Below are 21,129 nucleotides of genomic sequence, written 5' to 3' on the forward strand. Positions count from 1 at the left end.
GAGAGAGAGAGAGAGAGAGAGAGAGAGAGAGAGAGAGAGAGACTGTGTGGAGCTGGAAGAAACATGCCCTTCTGGCACTGAGACTCTTCAGCGTTACAGGCGAGAACTCTGTGATCCGCAACACTGACACATGAATAAAAACTTTCCCACTGCTGAGCGGCTCCCCTCTCTTCCTTCCTTTTTGTTTTGGTTCCCTTCCTAATCTGACCGTGAAGAAGGGGAGCTCCAGTGGAGCTTGTTGAGCGTGTGTTCATGGCTGACAGYGTTGTGAGATGACTGTCACAAAGAAGGATGCTCATTAGACGGCCATGGCTGAGGCTAATCTGATTAGCAGCTGTCACACCATCTTCCTGCTCACAATGAATGCCCCGTCCCTTCCTTCCACTTCGTTGCACCACTGTCTCCTTTCCGTCGCTACTTTTCTTTCATTTTATACATCCATTTCCTTCCTTCCTTCTGAACACACAGCTATCGTGTTCATTCTCTGGGCTCATCCGTTTCGCACATGAAATCGTGGCTTTTTATGACTCATGAGCCATAAAGATCTACCAAGCGTTGATAAAAATGTGCTGACATTATTACAGGTTTAAAAGGTTTGAATGTGGATGTCCGGTCTCTGCCTCTCTATCGTTACTGTTGATCAGATATGAGGAGCAGAATTAAGAGAAGGCCCACGCCACAAAGGCAAGAGTGTAAAATTAACCGTTAAGGACAGCATACTAAAAGAGTCAATGTGGGATCTTCAAAACTTCAACAAGTCTACCGTTAATTAGGTGTTAATCAWGCACTTATGTTAGAATTTGATAAATGTCTTCAAGAACTTCGTTCTCTGTTGTTGCATTCACTGACTTCCTGGCATTAAGATTCATTACCAGGAGTAAAACAATAATTGCTATGATTAGTTACACCTGTGGATTTCCTGTTACAGCAAATTGAATTATTTGCTTTCAAAAATTACACATTTTTTCACTGTATATGTTAAATTAGATTGAGTGTTTAGTGTCACAATAGCTATTAAAATGGGAAAGCAGCTCTAAGCACAACTTGGAGCCAGATTAGMGTTTTCTCATCATTTCTGTGCATTAATGTCATTTTTGACTGAAAAGGTGTAAAGCCTAGATGTTAGAATATCAGTTTGATAACCAGGAGCAGAACTACATTGAGACTAATTACTGATTAGACCAAGCTCAGCTCCATCCTTGAGACCACTAGAGACTGGGGGCAGTTAGTGTTAGTGATTATCAGCAGAAGAAGATGTTGGCTCATAAGTTTGACACAATCAGCACAGCTGTCAATAATTAACTAATTGGGTAGTCCTAATGAAAGTTTAATAAGCTCAGGTGGAATGCCTGTGTACTACATATAGTTCATAGACTTTTTATGCTTTATTTACATTGCTGGTAGTAAGAAGCAAAGTGGAAATAATGGCTAAAGCTTCAGTTTTAGCCCTGGGTTTGTTGCAAATATGGTTCACTTTTTATTGGGATGTTTTAACTAGAAGCACTCGGAGAGTGCAAACCTCCGCCAAGTCCAATTTCCCCCATCCTGTAATAGAGTTAATGCACAAAAGCAGAGATGGAAACACCTTTGCCAAATAAGTTCTGACATAGCGAACATTTAWGCAGGCAGTATGCACGGGATTTCTTCCCGGTGGAGTCCAATGTTGAAAAAAAGGAAAAAAGTCAGACTCGTCACCCGACGTTATTGTTGAAAGATTTCGCATCGGTGCTATGTGATTCAAAAAAGCAGAGTTTTCATCGCGCGTGTAATCACACAGACACACACGCGTCTTCCTATCTTTGTGAGGACCACACACAGCGATCACAACCACGCACTGCACTTTCTTTTTTCCCCAAAGTTCAGCGAGAGGTGGATAGAGAGGTGCACAAATACTGTAGCTCTCGACTTGATCTGGCCTCATTTAAATAATAATAAAAATGAACAAACAACCTCCGAGTCTGAAGTCCACTGCATCACTCCTCTTCCTCAATCTTCATCGATCTGTGTACAAGTCTACCGACAATGTGGTGTGTTTGAGGAAATGGGAAAAATAGGTTTCATGGTGCAGTCACGCACTTTGTGGTCACAAAATGTTCTCTAAATGCGCACCAAATGCATAAAAATGCGCACATTATGGCAAGAATTATTCATCATTACATCTGGTTTTAACATTACTTTTATAAAGTTTGAAGTCCAAACACTGAAAGCTGTCACAGTTTTTTTACAGAAGCCCTGTGAAAGCATCACACCTTTGCCGATCTGAGAGGATTAAAAGAAAAAAATTCCTGTATCCGCATCGTGATCCGGATCTTCACCAAAATTTAAWGGTGTGTTACTTGTGCCAGTTTCCACATGTGATGTAAATGTCATGACAATCTGTCCTCAAGCTTTTGAGTAATGTTGTCCACAAACAGAACCACAGACAAGACAGACAGACAGACATACATACGCGATCGAAAACATTACCTCGCTGATGGCGGAGGCAACAATGTGAACCAAATTAAAAACCATTATGTTTCAGGGCAGGCTAGGTTCCAGATRAGCAACCAACAAATACTAAAGCATGACCGGCTGACCAATTACTACACTTCATAAACAAGCAAACATGCAAAAATAAAATCTTTTTTCACTCCTGTCAAAACTTTTATTTTTCAATCCTCCAAATAAGATCTATATAAATTTTCAACCAGTGAGCTCTTTATCAAAAACAAAACTCTCATGTAGCATAAAGCTGTTACACAATTTTAAATTAATGCTCCTTTTGTTCTTCTCATAAATATGACTGGAAAATGAAAGTGCTTTCTTGCTTTTTTCTTATAATTTTTCATCAGATTTTATATCTTCATCAGTGTGCATCTGTTTGCAACTTTAAAAAAAACATTCAAATGATCAAATAAATAAAGCTCTTAGCACACTGTCATAACAAAATGTATCTGGGTTATTAAGCGTAGTCACCCTTTCAGCTAAAGTTTGCATTTGTGTTTAATTGGTTTGAAGATCAGCACCAGGATTACATRTTTAAGGCTAAGGCTAACAGTGTTRCATTTGAACGTTATTGATTTGTGCTTACTGCTCTGCATGCTTCATGTTTCTAAGTACTTTTTTTCTGTTTTGATCTGTTACTTTGGCCCCAGTTTTGTGTTTACAATCTGCCACCAAATCTATAATTTTATATAACAAGTTTCAAATAATCTCCTTGGACTTATCTAGAAACAAAACTATAATAAAATGAAACAAAATCCCTGCATTGCTTTTTACCACTGTGMAATATGACTGTTTTTTAAAGAAAAAAATAGTATTTGTTTGCGATTTAGATAAAGTTAATTTGTAATAACGGCATGGGGGTTCTTGTTTGCAGGAAGCTCAGTAGCATGAAACGCAGAGGGAAACTAAACAGATCTAAGATTTAATATCTGCAACGTTTGTGGCCTGTTAGATGAGAAAAAATTGCTTGGCAAAACTCACCATTAAACCAACATGACCGCTTTCTCCTTTCTCTCCTGGTGGTCCGGGCATCCCCTACACATTGACAAGCAAGAGAGAAAAAAATGGATGCTTATAAAAGATAACCTGGAGCTATTCTTGCTGGAGCTGAGAGCAGATGTTACCTGTAGTCCAGAGGGACCAGTTGGTCCCTTAAATCCCCGGGGTCCTTCATCACCTTTTGCCCCATTCACACCCATTTGTCCACGAGGACCTGAGTCACCATCTGCCCCCTGAAACGTGCATGGACTTATAACACTGAAAAAAAAAACAATGATTGTGAATTTATGTCGTGTTTTTTAGCAAAGGTTCGTACAGATGGTCCTGGTTGGCCCACAGGCCCTTGAATGCCAACAGGTCCTGGTGGTCCCTTTAAAACAAACAGCAGATAATTAATTGTACAGAAACCCAGTAATTATGGTACTATTAATTACCCAAACCAATGAGTCATGTTATTATCAACCTCAGAGTATTCAGTGAGGATAATGTCAAATCAGAATTTTTTACATAAAAATGTACTCTTACCCCTTCCCCTTTGTCTCCTTTGCTGCCTTTCTGACCCGGTCCTCCTGGTTCCCCCTACAGATTTAAATTTACAAAAACATGAACAACAGGGTTCAATAATCAGCACAAAACTTTTAGCCGATTTTCAGTCCAGACTTACTGTCCAACTCAACTACCTTGTCTCCGTCCTCCCCGGGAGGCCCGGGTGATCCTGTAACCCCAGGAAGTCCTGCAGGTCCTGGTTCCCCATCATGCCCAGCTGGCCCCACGCCACCCTTCTCTCCCTAAGAAACAGATGGGAAAGCAGCACACATCTAGCTGCAATACTTACATCCTCACATCACAGCATGACAGATTGATTAATGYCCTTTATCAACGAGGAAAGTCACTTTCAGGAAATTAAACTTGATCACGTTTTTTGTTTCTTAATCTGTCTTTTGTTTTCTGTCTCAAAATAACACATTTGAAAATGAGAGCACGTGTTGTTTATTTCACCCAGTAGTAGGAGGTGATGGTGCACTATGTGTATGTGTTAGTGGCAACAGTGAAAGCAATTAGCGATTCTCCAAATCTTACTGGCTCGCCTTTCTCTCCAGCAGGCCCAGCAGGACCGACGCTGCCCGACCGTCCTGGCTGGCCAATAGCGCCAGCCGGCCCAGCGGGACCCCTCTCTCCTGTGGCACCCTGGAAATAGAAGACGAGAGGTGAAGCAAGTATCTCACATGAATCATACTTTTTTWTTATTTAATGTGGTGGTCACGATCACCGGTCGCCATGGAAACAACCCACTTTATGAGTCCTAGCACCTTATGTGACATGAACGTAAAGCAGGACGTGGGACAGGAAACAGTTTTGTTAACGCAGACTTACAGTAGATCCTGCAACACCAGGTTGGCCTTCTCCTCCCTTTAGACCTGGAGGACCCTTTAATAAAAAAAAACACTTTTGCAATCAAATTACATAATTATACACCACAAAACTGTTAATTCAAAACACTAACKCATACAGGTCCTTCTCAAAAAATTAGCATATCATGAAAAGGTTCTCTAAATGACTTGTTAACCTAATCATCTGAATCAACAAATTAACTCTAAACACCTGCAAAAGATTCCTGAGGCTTTTAAAAACTCCCAGYCTGGTTCATTACTCAAAACCATAATCATGGGTAAGACTGCTGACCTGACTGCTGTCCAGAAGGCCATCATTGACACCCTCAAGCAAGAGGGTAAGACACAGAAAGACATTTCTGAACGAATAGGCTGTTCCCAGAGTGCTGTATCAAGGCACCTCAGTGGGAAATCTGTGAAGGAAAAAGTGTGGCAGAAAACGCTGCACAACGAGATGAGTTGTCAGTCAGTGATGGTCTGGGGTGCCATGTCAGCTGCTGGTGTTGGTCCACTGTGTTTTATCAAGGCCAGGGTCAATGCAGCTATCTGGAGATTTCAGAGCACTTCGTGCTTCCATCTGCTGAAAAGCTTTATGGAGATGAAGATTTCATTTTTCAGCACGACCTGGCACCTGCTCACAGTGCCAAAACCACTGGTAAATGGTTTACTGACCATGGTATTACTGTGCTCAATTGGCCTGCCAACTCTCCTGACCTGAACCCCAGAGAGAATCTGTGGGATATTATGAAGAGAAAGTTGAGAGACGTAAGACCCAACACTCTGTATGAGCTTAAGGCCGGAAATGTGCAAATTTTTTGAGATTGGGATTTTTGATTTTTCTTTACTTTTTTGCCAAAATCATCAGTATTAAAACAATAAAAGGCTTGAACTACTTCAGTTGGTGTGCAATGAATCAAAAATATATGACAGTTTAATGTTTATCAGGAAATTACAGAAAATAATGAACTTTATCACAATATGCTAATTTTTTGAGAAGGACCTGTATATTGCCAGCTTAGTTTTAACCTTAATCAAAACTGCGTATTTAAACATAATCAGCTGTTGGTAGTAAAAACAGGTGAGGAAGTAAGGAATCTTAAAATGTCTGTTACCACTGCACCAGGGGTCCCTCTGCTCCCTCTGAAGCCTTTAAGCCCAGGAGGTCCACTCTTTCCTGGGTTTCCTGATGGACCTGGATCTCCCTAGAAACCAGGCATGCACACACATGTGACTGGATTAAACARCAAGTAGCCAGTGAATAGAAAGGCCTTACACAGTCATAAATCACACAAAGCAGCAAGTCGCATTAAGTGGGAACATTTATCTTTATGAGTCCTAATACACTAAACAGCATGAGGTTTCCTCTCTTATTTATTGGCAAATCAGAGCTCCGGATTAGGCCCAGGAGATAACATATTCAGACAGTGCTGAGAGCATACTTGCACTTTATCTAAGAATATTAATGATGAACATAGGTGATTATGAGCCTGACATTATGATGAAAAGCACTCACCTTGGCACCCTCTTTTCCAGCAGTTCCAGGTAAACCATGCTCACCTGGTGGTCCCGGTGCACCTGGATGACCTCTATCTCCAGTTGGGCCTGTCTCACCAGTTTTCCCCTGGAAGCAATCACAGAATGCAACGTGCACTTTGTAACGGATATAAAAGTTTGAATGTAGAATGACCTTGGTCAGTCCTCTTACCTGTGGTCCAACAACTCCTGGGGGGCCAGGAGGTCCGTTCTTTCCTTGGAAGCCCTGAAAGAAAACGACAAGTGAGTTTGCTGACCTTTAGTTAAGGAGAACTGGACTAGGTATCCTCTTCTCTTCAGCTATGACAGCATTTTTATTGGATTCAGTGGAATATGTCAACTCTTAATATTATTTACTGTAAGTGTAAACCCAAGGTGAAAAAATATTGCTTCAATATAAAAAAGAGACTTACTGGTTCTCCTCTCTGACCCGGATGGCCTGGTAATCCATCCTTTCCAGGTGGACCCTGAAAACAGAGCTTTCCTTACATCCCTGCAACAAACTGGAATTGAGCAAAAGTTCATAWAAAATGTTAGCGTGACCTACTCACATTAGGTCCTCTAGGTCCTGGTTCACCATGCCCCCCTTGTGCTCCTTGAGGACCCTAAAAAAGAAGAACTCAGGCTGTCAYTTTCATGCTACAAATGTGTTTGTGAGATTTATTTTTCACTTGCAGCACAGAAGTTCAGTGATTACCCGGTCTCCTAGAGCTCCTGGAGGACCATCTTGTCCAGCAGTACCCTACCAAAGGAAGAAAAAAATCCAACTAAAGAAAAAATAACTTGAAGATTTTCAGCTTTTGTGACTGACAGCAAAGCTTTAGCTCTCCCAAGTTGAATTTTGAAGGTGAAAATACAAACTGAAGCAACCCCGCCCCCCATCCCCTACCAAACAGTTGCTTCTCTCTGTGCCAGATGGCCTGTCATCTAGAAGTGAAATGCAACAACCAGTTTCATCTCAGTCGAAGCACTCATCCATATTATATGAGGCAGCCAGGTGTGTTTATGTGTGTAACTGKATGTGCTTGTCTCAGTTTCTGCCACCAAACTCACCTTTTCTCCAGGCTTTCCAGTTGGCCCCTTTGGTCCTCTTCCCCCTCTGGYTCCCTATTAGAACACAAACAGCTGTCTGATTAGCATATGTACAAAGAGTTGCAGGAAGAAAAAAAATCCTATTAAGACCTGATTTTGGCTTCCTTCCACCAGTTGCAAACTGGTGGCACCTAATTAGACACAACATTGCTTTACACGTTACAAGAACCTGGTGGGTGTACAGCAGACTCACATTAGGACCTCGTTGACCCCCTGGACCTGGCTGACCAGCTGCGCCCTGCATTGTAAAGGCCATCAATTATTTGTCAATAACTATTTATCGTTTGGCCACTTTTACTGTACCAAAAGTGTGCAGYGTGACGTGGACTGAAATGTCAGCACAGCCTTACCCTTCTCCCTTTCTCTCCCAGCATGCCGGCTCCACCGGGGAAGCCAAGTGTTCCCTGCAGAGACAAGTAGAGGTTAATCAGCCTCAGCTCTCCATTTATCACATGACACCCCCAATGTCTCATTAACTTATAATTAACTACTGTATCAAATTAAAGCAATCCCAATCCATGAGCTCAACACAGCCCTAAATACATCATTCATCAACATGTAATAAATCGATGTCGCTAATGAACTATAAATAATCTAGCCTTTTTTTGAATATGTCGTTTGTCATACTTTATTTTTAAATCAGACAGGAAATAGGGAAGGACGCWCACTTGGCTCTTTAAAACTCTAATGAAGAAAGTTTTTTTTCCTGATTGTGATAGACCATCAGTGCTAAAGTTACCTTAGGACCTTGTCTTCCTGGGTAACCAGGCAAACCAGGCACGCCAAGTTTACCCTGCAAAGAGAGCAAAGCAAGAAATAAGTCAGTGACAAGTTTAAGGAAAACTAAGAATTTTAACAGTTTTTTATTTATTTATTCTATATTTATTCTCAAAACCCTACTGCCTGCTGCTTTGTTTGTTCTGATTGAGCACAAAATTATTGCCTTATAATCAAATGTTTAAATATTTATATTTGGCAGTTTTGTCATCGGTTCCTTTTAGGTTACATGAAATACTTACATATCAAAAACTGAGTTAAACTTCGGCTACTTATTGGATTTAATGTAGCAACATAAAAATAAGTTTAACTCGTAGGTTTCTTRACATGTCCGCCCATTGTTTTTGTACTATCCTCAGTTCAAAATGATACCTTTTCGCCTGCTATTCCAGCTGGTCCTGCATCTCCCACAGGTCCTGATTGACCCTTTAGCCCTTCTGGACCATCCTCTCCACGTGGACCAGGAACTCCATTATCACCCTAAAATAAATAAAAAATAGAAGCAAAACAAAGCAACAGAGTTTACTTTACTTTACAAAGACAACCTGAACGATAATGATAATAAGTTTGAAATGAAGAAACATTTTCACCCTGTCTCCTTTGACACCCATGTCACCCTTAGACCCTGGGAAGCCATCTTCTCCCTATAATAATAAAAGGCGAATTCTGATGACCGCTTTAAAATCCCATTAACACAACGTCATTTACAAAATATCCTAAAGTCCACAATTTTACAGCAAGTGATGAAATAAAAACTCATTATTTGTTGTTCTCACTTTTTCTCCTTTGCTCCCCTTCAGTCCTCGGACTCCATCTGCTCCCTGTGAAACAAAACAAAACACCTCAAGAAAATGCTCTGAACTTTAAGTGTAAGTATTGACAGGTTAAACGAAGGAGTGGCTATAAAGTGTCGTAAATTTCTGCTGACAAAACACCGCTCTGTTATTGAGATTTTATTGGCCATGAAATAATGTATTACAACAGATTGCCAAAAAAAGGTCAGGCCTTCTTTTAAAAATGATAAAAGTGTCACAAAATCGGGCCCTGTGCAGAAATTAATTTCACTTGATCAATGAACCCTTATTGAAAATGGAGCGCGCTGCGCTGCTACACAAACAGCTCGGTTCGACGCGTCAAATCTCTACCGTTGTTGTTAAAGGTCCTCTTGAGACGGGGCGCTCGCCCTGTCACCTGTCAGTTATACACTTAAACAGCTTGTCCATCAAAGGAGCAAAATCAAGTGAGTGAGGGAATATATACTGTATCTGTAAACCTGAGTTCACAGTGCATTTATGTCTCACCTTGACTCCACGAGTACCTGGATACCCAACTGGACCCTGGATRCCAAGTAAACCCTACATGAAAACACACAAAAAAGGGAAAGAAAAAAAAGAACAACAAAAAAAATGTTACTTTTAAATAGCAGAAAAAAAACTTGACCAGGCTGAAAAAAAGCAATGCAGTCACTGTGTTCCATCTTTTAAGGTTGGAGAAAAAGATGATTCTTCAAATGATTGTGACGAATGCATGGCACGAACTGTAATGGGCTAATACTATAATAAAGATAATGACGTTTTTGGAGCACAGTGATCAGAATAACAAGCCTTACTGGGGGTGACTGCACTGCCACAGCAGCATGAAAAAAAAAAACAGGATAAACAAAACATGATTCAGCTGCTTTATAATCTGACTTAAACCCCACAGAGGATGAGCCTCTGACATACAGTTACCCACTTGGATGCCTTTTTCTCCTGGGGGGCCCTCTCTTCCTGGGTGACCCTAAAACAGAAAAAATATATATATATATTACAATGCATGAGCACAGCTCCGAATACATCATTTTCATATCTCTCCCTAACAGAATTTTTCTGAACGCAATTAACAAATGAGAAAGTGTCACAGAGAGTGAAGAAGCACCTTCAGGTATCATTGTGTCACAAAGCTCTGCAGAACAATGTGAGGAGCGGGATGTGAAACTCATACAAATGTGTYTGACTGCAATGAAAAATTAATTCCTTGAGATGAGAAAAGCCTCCCTGTAAGAAGATCTGTAGTCCTCATTCTAAATGTCAGCCTGCTTCGGATCAACTCTGGAAAAGCCTCAGGTGAAAAAAAAAACTACAGAAAATGTAAGTTGGCAAATTCAGCTCATTCAGTTGCAYTTAATTAGATTCTGGATTTCATGTGTGTGCTCACAGACATGTGTATGCATGCAGTGTRAAGATTCAGCATAGTAAACTGAATGGAGTGCTGCCTCAGTCTGCTTTTCTCTTTTTTTTAGACAGCAGATGAAGATTTGTTTCACACGACATATTTGAATAAAGATCTAAGTCACACTTGTGTTTGCATTGAAACGCTTGTGTATTTGTGCATCTGTGGGAACTCACRGGAGGACCGTCAACACCTGGTAATCCTTGTATGCCTTGTTTACCTATGGGACCCTGTAGGAGACATAAGGAGGGAATAATGCAAAACACTTTTGGATGCATGTTTGTCTATATGCATACATAGGAACTTTTTTTTTTTGCATATTTTTTATGTTGCTTTACAATAAGCACCAGCTTGAGCTTTTGTGTGTGTGCAGTGCCTGTGTGTGTTTGCTGAGTATTGATTTCCTGTCTCCCTTCGTCTTGCCTGAATGGTAGCCAGAAGAGGCTGGTTCATACTGTCCTGCTTGGCTTGCTTACTCTAGGTGTGTGATGACAGATGTCAGCAGGTCACAGCTTTATTTCTCAAATTAAGTAAGAGACATGCCACCTACCTTCTCTCCTGGCAGTCCAATGGGACCCTGAGGACCAGGAAAGCCCTGAACCAAAACAAAGCATCAATCAGATTAAGTGCTACAAGAATACAAAATAGCTAGTAGCCTGGATTTTGCTTAAATCTGCTGTTTATGTATTTAAGAAAGGCTTGTCTGAGTCATAAATGTAATAYACTGTTAAAATACTAAGAAAGAGCAAACACGATTCATTTTGCTTGGCAGAGGAACAGTTTATTAAAATATCTAAGAAAGATTAGTTCTTAATCTGCAGATGAAAAAACTAGTTTTAGTCATTTATTTAAAAATCTAAATAAAAACACAACTACATATAAACAATCATAAAAATGTGGTTATAATTGTTCAAGTTATATCACWTATTTAGAGACCTGTTCAGTGTAAGTTCAGTGAATGGATAAACAGGAAATAAATTGAATTTGCAACATGTAAGTATTGTACCTGTGCTCCAGGATTTCCTTGTTGACCTGGGGGTCCTATTTCACCAGATGGACCCTAAAAACAAGAACAGGGGTGGTCACTAACTCTGTGTRTAAATGTTCTTCATCACAAACATAATTTCAAAGGCTCAAACTCTCACTGATGGTTACTAAAGTAAGGACTTAAACAGCTCTTACATAATTAGTTATTAATGACTGATTAATAAAACAACAAATGAGTACAAAAGTAAGACTGACCTGATTGCCCTTTGACCCTTGAACTCCGTCACTTCCATGAAACCCCTTATAAAAATGGACACAGATTCAAATAAGATGAATAAATCATGTAGGAACAGTCCCAGTGGCTTCTTTGTTTATCTTCAAAGGCACRACAATGATTCCGTGTTTTGGATTTAAAGAGACGGTTGTGATCTTGTCATCAAGGCCATGTTGACTCACCGCTTGTCCAGGTGACCCGGGTGGCCCCCTCGGCCCGACTAGACCTCGGGGACCCTGGAGAAACAGAAACACAGCACAGTCAGCATCTAACCTGCATTCATGGTGAGACTGAATGAGTGTAGAATACTAAAGTATAAATCAAAACGAAAGGAGCGGGTGAAATTGAAAAACAGCGAGAGACAGAAAGTGTATTCCCGTGAKTGTGCAGGTCTGTTTTTGTGCGTGTGTGTTTGTGAGATGTGTTTGTGTCAGCTTCTCACTTTGTAGGCTGGCCAAGCCACCTGTTCCAAAGCCACATCTGTGATCTCCTGGGAGGTGATTGATATGGAAATATAATGATTCAGGCCAGGACCGCATCCCTTACGCTGCCGACACTTTCTTCCTCCATCTACCTCGACTTATTTACCTCAAGCCAAATTTCTGTCTTGTGTTTTGTGTTCTGCTGTCTCACTGTTCCCATCCAGCCCTGCTTCTCGTCATAACTGCTAGCGCCATTCCTTTCAAATGTTTTTGTGCTTTATCAGAGTTTCTCTAACGCGGCTCATAGCAACTCCATTTCCGCAAGCTCTGAGAGGTGTATCTGGAGTGACAGAACCCTGCTGAGGTCTAACCTCACCTACTGGGWGAGAGAGAGAGAGGGTGAGTCATAAATGATTAACCAGAATTCATGGCGGATGCACAGAAACAATGACAGCCTCTTCAGCTGCGATGTTTTAACTTCAGGTTCACTGGAAGCTTGTCAGATTTTAGATAACTGGGTGAAAATAGAATTAGAGTTACGGATGCAGAAACTGAAGCCTAAAGAGCTCTTTTTTTCTTTCAAGTTACTTTTTTCTGTCATAATGTAACAGTGAATGGTGTAGCAGTATTTCAGTGGTATAAAATGAGGAATCACTATCATTCGACATGAATTTACTATAAATAAAAAAATATTTAAAAAAACATTACTAGTCTGCGCAGTTCTGCTCAATTCTAGTTTCCCACTAGACCCTTGTCTGAAGCAAAGTGAAGGACAAGGGTTTGGTTTTAACCAGGCTAATTATTTACTTTTTTTATTAGAAATGTATGTGATGAAATCTCTTTAAGTACGSTTTAGGACGTGTCAAATTTATGGCCTGGAGGCCATACTTCGTCCATGGGTGACTTTCATCTGGCCCACCAAAAGCAACCCCCCCCCCCNAAGAAACAAATATGTTGTTGTTTTTTTCTCCACTGACCTCCTGCTGGCCAAAAGCTTGACTGTTGTGTGGCAAAGCGAAATCACAGTCTGGTATGTAGTTGACACAGTAGTCAGCAGCAGCCTGTGAGTCATCCACAATCATCAGCTGCTGAATATCTCCCTGAAAATAAAAACAAGTCGATAAGAAATCATCTTATCAAAGCACCGGCAAAAGCAGAGAGATGCTGAYGCAAAGTAAAGAAATATTTTTTGGGGAAAAAAACATGTCAGAMTAATTATATTCATAACCAGTTGCCTTGATGCACTTTCTCAGTGCAAACACAGATATGGAAACTGTATGGATGTATGGAAATCAATGTGTTGGAGATCAAACTAAGATCAGGGKGACCAGAGTCAGTAAATATTCCACACAGTGCTTCCTTATGTTAAAGAGTGGTCTAATGTTATACAAGCAACAGTCAAAAAGTCCCCCCCCCCCCACACACACACACACATACTTCCACCACAAAAAAAAGTTTTAGTTTGTAACATGGGGCGACTGGTGGAGTGGTTAGGGGCATCGTTCTGAAGCCAGAAGGTTGCCAGTTCGATCCCCCGTGCAGCTGTTTCAGTCGTTGTGTCCTTGGGCCATACACTTTATCCACCTTGCCTAGTGATGGTGGTCAGAGGGTCTGGTGCATGACAGCCTCACTTCTGTCAGCGCGCCCCAGGGCAGCTGTGGCTACAATGTAGCTCATCATCATCAGAGTGTGAATGTGTGTGTGCATGGGTGAATGTCTGAAGTGTAAAGCACCTTGGGGTCCAAGTGGACTTGATAAGGTGCTTTAAGTTCAAGCTATTTACCATTTAATATGAAAAGAGCTTTCGTATCATTTGTAAACTTTGAGTTTAGGATACAATGCAACAAAGAAAAAAAACATGTAAAAGATGAAGGATAGAACTACTTGTCCTGCCCCTGTCACTTTTGAGTAACTGTGGCCACATGTGCAATTTAACTGAATAGCTCCGTATTAATGTCTCAAATTAAGTTGATTTAAAGTCAGCATTGACCATAAACTGCATGTTGATAATGAATGGAAAGTCTCTGTCTGAAAGTGAGAGATTTCAGAATTCAGAACTTACCACAACTCAACATTGTGTAAAATTCTCTTACTTTTATTTAATCGTATTTCTGTAACATTTATTTTACATTTAGTCGGTCTTGCACTTTGTACTTTTCAGTGTTTATGGTAAAACTCTGTTTCTATGCAGGAAATACCATGTAGAGCTCAGCCATTTGTCAGTGCTCAGCCGAAAGCAAATAAATTTAATTAAAGTTAAATATAGTTAATTACAACTGTCCCATGAGGGCCACCATAACGCTCACGTGGCCCTCAATAAAAATGACTTTGACACCCCTGCTTTAAGATCTGGATACTTACAGGTTCACCTGGTTGTCCTCTTGGTCCCACAGGTCCATCAGATCCCTAAAATACACAGAAAGGAAACAAAATTACCCCACTGATCTTCCGACCATCTGTGACTCAGCTACTAGTTTGAGATGTACGCTCATAAAATTTATCTACAAAAAATTATCATTTAAGTAATTTTCTACCTGACAGATAAGGCTCAACTGTCTATTTAATAGCCCATCCTCTGAGACTTTACCAGCCAGCCTGCGTAGATTGACACCATGCTGACAGTGCTTGTAGCTGTCATATTTTAAATATATTTCAGAGATGCAGCGGCTAGCTTTTATGCATTCTGCAGGTCTTCTTGCTGAATAATCTCAAGCCAGCACAGCAGAGTTAATAATGCAGGAGTTCATGACTTAATGTCATTAAAGCTTGCTTAAATCTTTGCTCTTTTACAATCTAAATGGTTTATAAAATCAACTCCTTGATCTGGAAGTTACTTTTCTTTTACAGATTTCAATAAAATGAAACAKTACTGCAGAGTGTGTTTTCTGAAGTTTATTTCTTACCTTTTTTTGTTTTGTTTTGTTTTGGTTTGTTTTTGAAAGAACAGTGCACTCACCTTCTCTCCTGGCTCTCCAACGGGTCCTTGAGGACCAAGCCTTCCTCTGTCCCCCTACAAGATAAATGCATTAGTCATAAACGTGAAGACTTTTAAAGTGCTCTGCTTTAACAGAGGCGCATCAAGTCGATGCTTTTTTTTTAGTGTGACATCAYGGAAAGCACAACGACCATCCTAATCATAGTATGCAAATAAACATCTGCCGTATGATTTGTAAAGAATTCATGCATGTCATGTTCAGATGTTAATGCCTGAGAGACGACATAAATACTAAATATGTACAGTGACAAATTACCAAATCAAACTCACTATGTGTCCTTTGTCTCCTGGGAGACCTGGCAGACCGTCAAAGCCTCTGTCACCCTGAGATGTTCAAAAGAAACAAGTACATTAACCTCTAGAATACACACATAAACACATGTCATAGTGCTCTGAGTGGGTCTTGGAGGAGAAACATTTAGATAGCTGTAGGTCCGTTAAAATGTTGCTTTGACTGATAAAGGCTGTTCAGACAGAACCAGCATCAGAGGACTTTCATTTACTTAGTAAGCTCTTTCTGCAGCTGTTATAGAKTTGCCTTGTTGTCAATAACATATAATAAGCTGTGGGCTGCGTAATACCCCGAGGTTTACTCTTGCAAGTGGAGATAGTTGATTATTGTTGAAGACCTTTCTGCACAAACACAGATAATATTGCTGGATTCATGGCCCAGAAAAGGCCTTCCAGATTAACTGAAGCAGAAAATCAGTGGGTGAAGCACACAGCGCAGTGAGATCTGTTGGAGCTCACCTTTGCACCTGTTTCACCTGGAGCTCCCCGACCTCCATCCACACCCGCACGTCCCTGCAAAACACTCCGAGTTAACATGGGTTCTGCTTTACAGCACATTAAGCACTGCATGTGTTCGTTTCAGTATGTAGATAGAATTTTTTTTTCAGCCTGAAACCCCTCATTACTCAGGATATCTCACCCTCTTGCCTGGCTTTCCATTAATCCCTGGGGGGCCTGGCAAACCACGAAGTCCCTAAATATGTAAAAAAGTGAAGACAGCAAAACAAATGGGAAAAGATGTGAAAAGACAGACAAGAACACACAAGAAAAATCAATGTTCTGTTTACAAAAAAAAAAAAAAAGCAAGCTGTGATGGAAACTAAAAGTGAGGTAGAAATAAATGGTCCTGTCTTACCGGGGGGCCGTCTTCTCCAAGGTCACCTTTAAGCCCAGATGGACCTGGAACACCCTACCAATTAAAAGAAAAAAAATTTTTTATTTGACCAAGCTAAATTATATAGTGTTCTGATAGCACTGTGTAAAATATTTTTAATGTTATGTTTATAAACTTCTTTTGTTTTTCCAAAAATAACAAAAACTGGTTATTGGAAGCGGTCTGCACGCTGTGAACATGTATAATGATAAGTTGAGGTTAGGAGGTCAAAGAAAAAGCAGAGCATTAAGCCTGAAACAGGTCAGAAAGATTGCAGTAATGAGGTTAGAGGTTGGAGGAACCCTTGAGGTCTGGTATAAATTTGGTCTGAGTCAGAATAGTGCCTTACCACCGGGCCTGGTCGTCCTGTGAGACCCAATGGCCCTGGAGGCCCCTGAAGTGACATCTGAAAGGAAAAACATAACTGTGTAGATAATGTATTGTTTATGTAACTAAACCAAATACTTTTCACTTTTGTGCATAACAAAATATTCTTCATTCAACTCAAACTTACAATTTGATGACCACTGCTGATAATGTGATTTTAAAGTGGACAGTTCTGTGAAATGTACCTTGGTCTGTTGCAGGATAGCTTGTGCTTGTGCCTCCTGTGGGGACACYCCTGGTCCCTTCTGTGAATCTCCTCCATAATGAAACTGGTGACAATGAAAGGAAAGGCTAAATCCCACAGCAGGATTCCCCCAAATGCAAATGAAGTTCAATCACACAGCCCCCCCTTGTGGTCATGGCACTACACCATGTGATTAAAAAGAAGAAAAAAAACACAGTGTGAGTTTGTGTGTGAATGTGCTAGAAAACCATACTGGTAGCATCAGCAGGGTTCCTGGAGGACCTGGGATTCCATCAGTCCCAGGAAGACCAGGGCGTCCTTGGGGGCCCTAAAATTAGAACAGAAAAGGAGTAAAACCATGAACGAACTTGTGTGCACTCTGTTACTGAGGATCCATCAGTCTTTTGAAGACAGAACACAAAAATGGAAATGATTAAATAATTTTTGGATATTTGTATTTTTTAGGATTAGGGTTTTAAACTGAAAGCACTGCGCTTACAGTCGGGGCAAATCTCCAGGAAATGAAAGTAAGTCGGGACTTGTTTGGAAAGGAGCTCCTTTTGGCAGATGCTGTGGCCCATCTGCCACTGTAGATCAGACCAAACTAACTCTGCAGCACTGATCATTTGTATTTATGCACGTGGGTTGGGTTAGGAAATATGAAAAAAAACATTACATATTCATGTACAATTATGCTTCTGAAACAGACTTGTGTGAACAAATATCTGTTGGAAAAAGACTGTGTTTATGACTCGTATCKTTTTGTCAAACAGATGACGAAAATCAATCAGCGGAAATAATTTCCAAATAATTACCTTGATGATTAGAATAAAAATGATAATTATGATGTTTACAGCTTCCTGTCCTGCCAAAATGTTTCAGCAAACGTAATTCAGTTTGGGTTCACAATAGTCACAATATTTAATTCTCAGGTAAAGTTGCCAATCTTAACTCAAATAAATCAGTATACCTCAGTATTTGATCAAGTGCTGGAACCCACACTCACCAGATCACCTGGATCACCTCTGGGTCCCGGAGGACCTGTTGGTCCTGCTGGTCCGGGGAGCCCCTAAAAYGAAAAATGACCAGGGTTCATCACAAATTCAAGAATATACACATCATGTCATATAGGTAAAAAAGGCATTTTAGTTACTAAAATGCATTACAAAGATCCATTTAAACTCTTCTGCTACTTGTTTTAATGATGGAGTGACTTCATCATGTTCTGTCTATAGATGTCTTAAAACATCAATTTATAAAAATCATTACACTGTCATTATGATGAAGCAGGGGTTTACAGTATTATTGACATTCCTCCCCTAAAAGTCATGATGTTGTTTCTATGACCACTGTAGTGATGGCAACTAACAAAATTATCAACAATTAATGACCTCATCATGATGATTCAGAAAAAATAACTAAATGAATAAAGCTGGCTTACCTCCGGTCCTGGGAGACCTGAGGGTCCTATCACCAAAAGACCCTAGAAACAAGCACAAACTGTATGTATTGTAAAATCAAAGGATAGTAAATCATGCTCATGCTCATGAYTAAAAAAACTGCCAGACTATTTATTAAAGCCCTCCAGCAGCTCACCGGTTCGATAATAGCCGGCTCTCCCTTTTGGCCCTTTTCTGCTCTGAGTGCAGCCTGAAGTGGAAAAACACATGAATAGATGTGTGCAGTCAGAAATCACTTSACATCAACAACTTAAAGACGGGAATTCAAACGGAGGTTACCTCGACATTCAGCGTCTCCACTCGTTCCCGTTCTGCAAAGCCAAAGTCGTCCTCGTAAATTTCATACTCTTCATACTCCAAGTCCGTGTCATTCTTGGAATCTTCATATTCRAGAATCTGTCGAAGGGTCAGAAACTCGGCTGTGAACACCAATAAGACTTCTCCGCTTTTTGTTCGGGCTTGAAAGCGCCGCTCGTGTTCGCGTTTGACCCACCTCGTGTTCGGTAACATTTGGGCCCGCGGTAACTGTGGAAACTGAGAGGTCTTCAAACAGGTCTCCGTAAAGGCTGTCTTCATACTCCACCAACATTTCCTTCTTCAGCGGCGTGTCCTCCTGCAGCACAGATTTAAATAGTCTAAGGTTCCCTGCAAAGGTACATTTTTTTAAATCACAGAACAAAATGAAAGTTGTTCTACCAAAAGTTTGGTGAAAAACAGTCTGGCAGGTGTGCAGTTAATTACAAAGCTGGAGTTTAATTAATTAGCTGTGAAGGAAACTGAAACTGTCACAGAAACAGTTTGAGAAGAATACAATTGTCAAACAGTAAACATGAAGGAAATAAAAATGTTCTTTTGTTTTAGTGAGAAGTAAAAAAAAAACAATGAATGGAATTAATGTGGCATATCGTGTTAACCTTTAGACTGAACAATTATTTTCTAACTCTACACACAAAAAGAGCTACAGAAGCATAATTAAATGTGCTGTGAACATAAGGCTGCAATGATGGACAAATACTCAATGATAAAGGGGAGGTGACGATTAGGATGGTTAGTGGTGATGAGCAACTAAAGTGGTGAGAAGAGACAGAGGTGCTCGCTACTGTTAGGTTTCRGGGATGTGATTTGTTAGAACTGGGAACGGTGGCAGGGGTTGGGAGAGGATTTTATCTACAGGTAAGTTTGTCTACCTCCTTGGTAACCACGGGCACAGGCAGTATGCTGGGCACCACAGTGGGGGCCTCAGTCGCGAAGTCAGGTTTATGCGTCTCCACAGTGGTCCTGTCAAAAACTTGAGTGGGGAAATTAGTTTTTAGGGTGCTCCTAATATCTGGGAGCTCTGTAGGCGGGAAGGATTCCTGTGACGGAAACTCTGGCAGAGCTGTAGACGCTCGGAGGGAGCCTTCCTCAACGCCCTCCTCTTCGTGCTTTTTCTTTCTGGACCCCTTCTTGCCCTTGCCTTTGCGTTTTCCTCGAGAGTTTTTGTCCTTCTTCTTTTTGTTCTTTTTGTCTCGCTTGCCCTTTTTGGAGACGTCCTTTTTTTCGGCCAGTTCATCACTTTGCGTCGAGGCATCAGACTCAAGCTGGATGTGCTTTTATTTAAAAAAAAATAATAGAATGCAAAACGAGGACATAAATGGAGGATGGAAGAGGTTGGAAAACAAACACTGCTGTGAATGAGAACATAATTAGGAAAAGAGCTCGATACAAAAATGTGACAAATGTGATTTGAGAAGAATTAAATGCTTCTTTTTTAAAAAAAACATGGAAGACATGTGGTCAGAGGTCATCCTAATGTGAGTCTATGTATAAAATTGCTCATTATTGTTGTATTCTAGCARTTAAGAGGTGTGAGTTCTGTCATCTACTGTCCCTACTGCACATCAGTTAAATGAATGGCCTCGGTCTGACTGTGATGTTGAAGGCCAAGTCKGTGAAAGACACGGCATGATTTAGATCCACTTATAAACACAGTCAATGAGGGGGAATGTTATGAGAAGTAGGTCAGTCATTTGACAGATGTGGACATCCTCTGGACTGAGAGCACATCACTCAGCTGTAGTTATATAAAAGCCAGCTGGATGACCGCTGAAACGTCCTCATACTCCATTGTTTTATCAGCGACAAGCCACAACAAGACATGTGCGCTTAGTGCTGCGTTAGAAATGTGTATTGTCTGAAACACTAGACCACACACACACACACACACATACACACTCACACACCTGCTTGCTTTCAACTTCCATACATCAACAAAGACATACAATCATCCATACCTCTGATGGATTCATTTTTATACATGCCTTAAGAAACAGATGCGCTGTTACATCCAGTTTGAGTCATAAGCTTTTGGCTCGTTGAGCGTGTGGAGAAAGTTACTCTTTTTGGATTTTCTTTTTTGTTATCTGCACAATCTGTGTGTGTGTTTGTGTGAGAGAGCGTGTGTGGTGCCAAAAGAGCACCTGATATCTGAAATGCTTTTATGGTGGCTGCATGTAAAGAAAAAAAAAAAAAAGAAAAAAAACTAATGTGTTAACAGATGGCCTATTCTCTCTTTAGGTCTAAATGTTCTTTTTGCAGACACATTCTGGAACACATTTAGAATCACGCTGAAAGGCATGTTTGTGCTTCTAACAGCCAGAAGGATTTGGACAAAAAAGTAGCTGCTTCAGCTTTATTATTAGACAATAAATAAAGGTTCATTTACCACACAAAACCCAGAAGACAAACCCCATCTTATGCTAAGTGACATCTACTCTATCATATATATA

The 21,129-nt window shown here is 40.5% G+C and overlaps 1 protein-coding gene across 1 annotated transcript in view; it reads right to left on the reverse strand.

The window, feature by feature from the left end:
* col5a3a (collagen, type V, alpha 3a) overlaps nucleotides 1-21,129 on the reverse strand; it is a gene marked incomplete in the record, with an annotated part of 49,776 nt that overhangs the window by 9,981 nt on the left and 18,666 nt on the right. The window contains 42 exon segments of the mRNA XM_014024593.1: nucleotides 3,466-3,519; nucleotides 3,609-3,716; nucleotides 3,800-3,853; nucleotides 4,009-4,062; nucleotides 4,164-4,271; nucleotides 4,564-4,671; nucleotides 4,858-4,911; nucleotides 5,987-6,076; nucleotides 6,388-6,495; nucleotides 6,580-6,633; nucleotides 6,821-6,874; nucleotides 6,959-7,012; nucleotides 7,105-7,149; nucleotides 7,461-7,514; nucleotides 7,693-7,737; nucleotides 7,850-7,903; nucleotides 8,239-8,292; nucleotides 8,649-8,756; nucleotides 8,867-8,920; nucleotides 9,053-9,097; nucleotides 9,578-9,631; nucleotides 10,011-10,055; nucleotides 10,664-10,717; nucleotides 11,038-11,082; nucleotides 11,494-11,547; nucleotides 11,730-11,774; nucleotides 11,931-11,984; nucleotides 14,532-14,576; nucleotides 15,127-15,180; nucleotides 15,436-15,489; nucleotides 15,916-15,969; nucleotides 16,097-16,150; nucleotides 16,313-16,366; nucleotides 16,680-16,736; nucleotides 16,903-16,986; nucleotides 17,155-17,229; nucleotides 17,908-17,970; nucleotides 18,343-18,384; nucleotides 18,498-18,551; nucleotides 18,641-18,757; nucleotides 18,855-18,974; nucleotides 19,549-19,950. Of these exon segments, the coding sequence (XP_013880047.1) occupies nucleotides 3,466-3,519; nucleotides 3,609-3,716; nucleotides 3,800-3,853; nucleotides 4,009-4,062; nucleotides 4,164-4,271; nucleotides 4,564-4,671; nucleotides 4,858-4,911; nucleotides 5,987-6,076; nucleotides 6,388-6,495; nucleotides 6,580-6,633; nucleotides 6,821-6,874; nucleotides 6,959-7,012; nucleotides 7,105-7,149; nucleotides 7,461-7,514; nucleotides 7,693-7,737; nucleotides 7,850-7,903; nucleotides 8,239-8,292; nucleotides 8,649-8,756; nucleotides 8,867-8,920; nucleotides 9,053-9,097; nucleotides 9,578-9,631; nucleotides 10,011-10,055; nucleotides 10,664-10,717; nucleotides 11,038-11,082; nucleotides 11,494-11,547; nucleotides 11,730-11,774; nucleotides 11,931-11,984; nucleotides 14,532-14,576; nucleotides 15,127-15,180; nucleotides 15,436-15,489; nucleotides 15,916-15,969; nucleotides 16,097-16,150; nucleotides 16,313-16,366; nucleotides 16,680-16,736; nucleotides 16,903-16,986; nucleotides 17,155-17,229; nucleotides 17,908-17,970; nucleotides 18,343-18,384; nucleotides 18,498-18,551; nucleotides 18,641-18,757; nucleotides 18,855-18,974; nucleotides 19,549-19,950 (3,039 nt within the window).

This window comes from Austrofundulus limnaeus, unplaced genomic scaffold (assembly GCF_001266775.1).
Source record: "Austrofundulus limnaeus strain Quisiro unplaced genomic scaffold, Austrofundulus_limnaeus-1.0 Scaffold4, whole genome shotgun sequence".
In the NCBI taxonomy this organism is placed as follows: domain Eukaryota; kingdom Metazoa; phylum Chordata; class Actinopteri; order Cyprinodontiformes; family Rivulidae; genus Austrofundulus; species Austrofundulus limnaeus.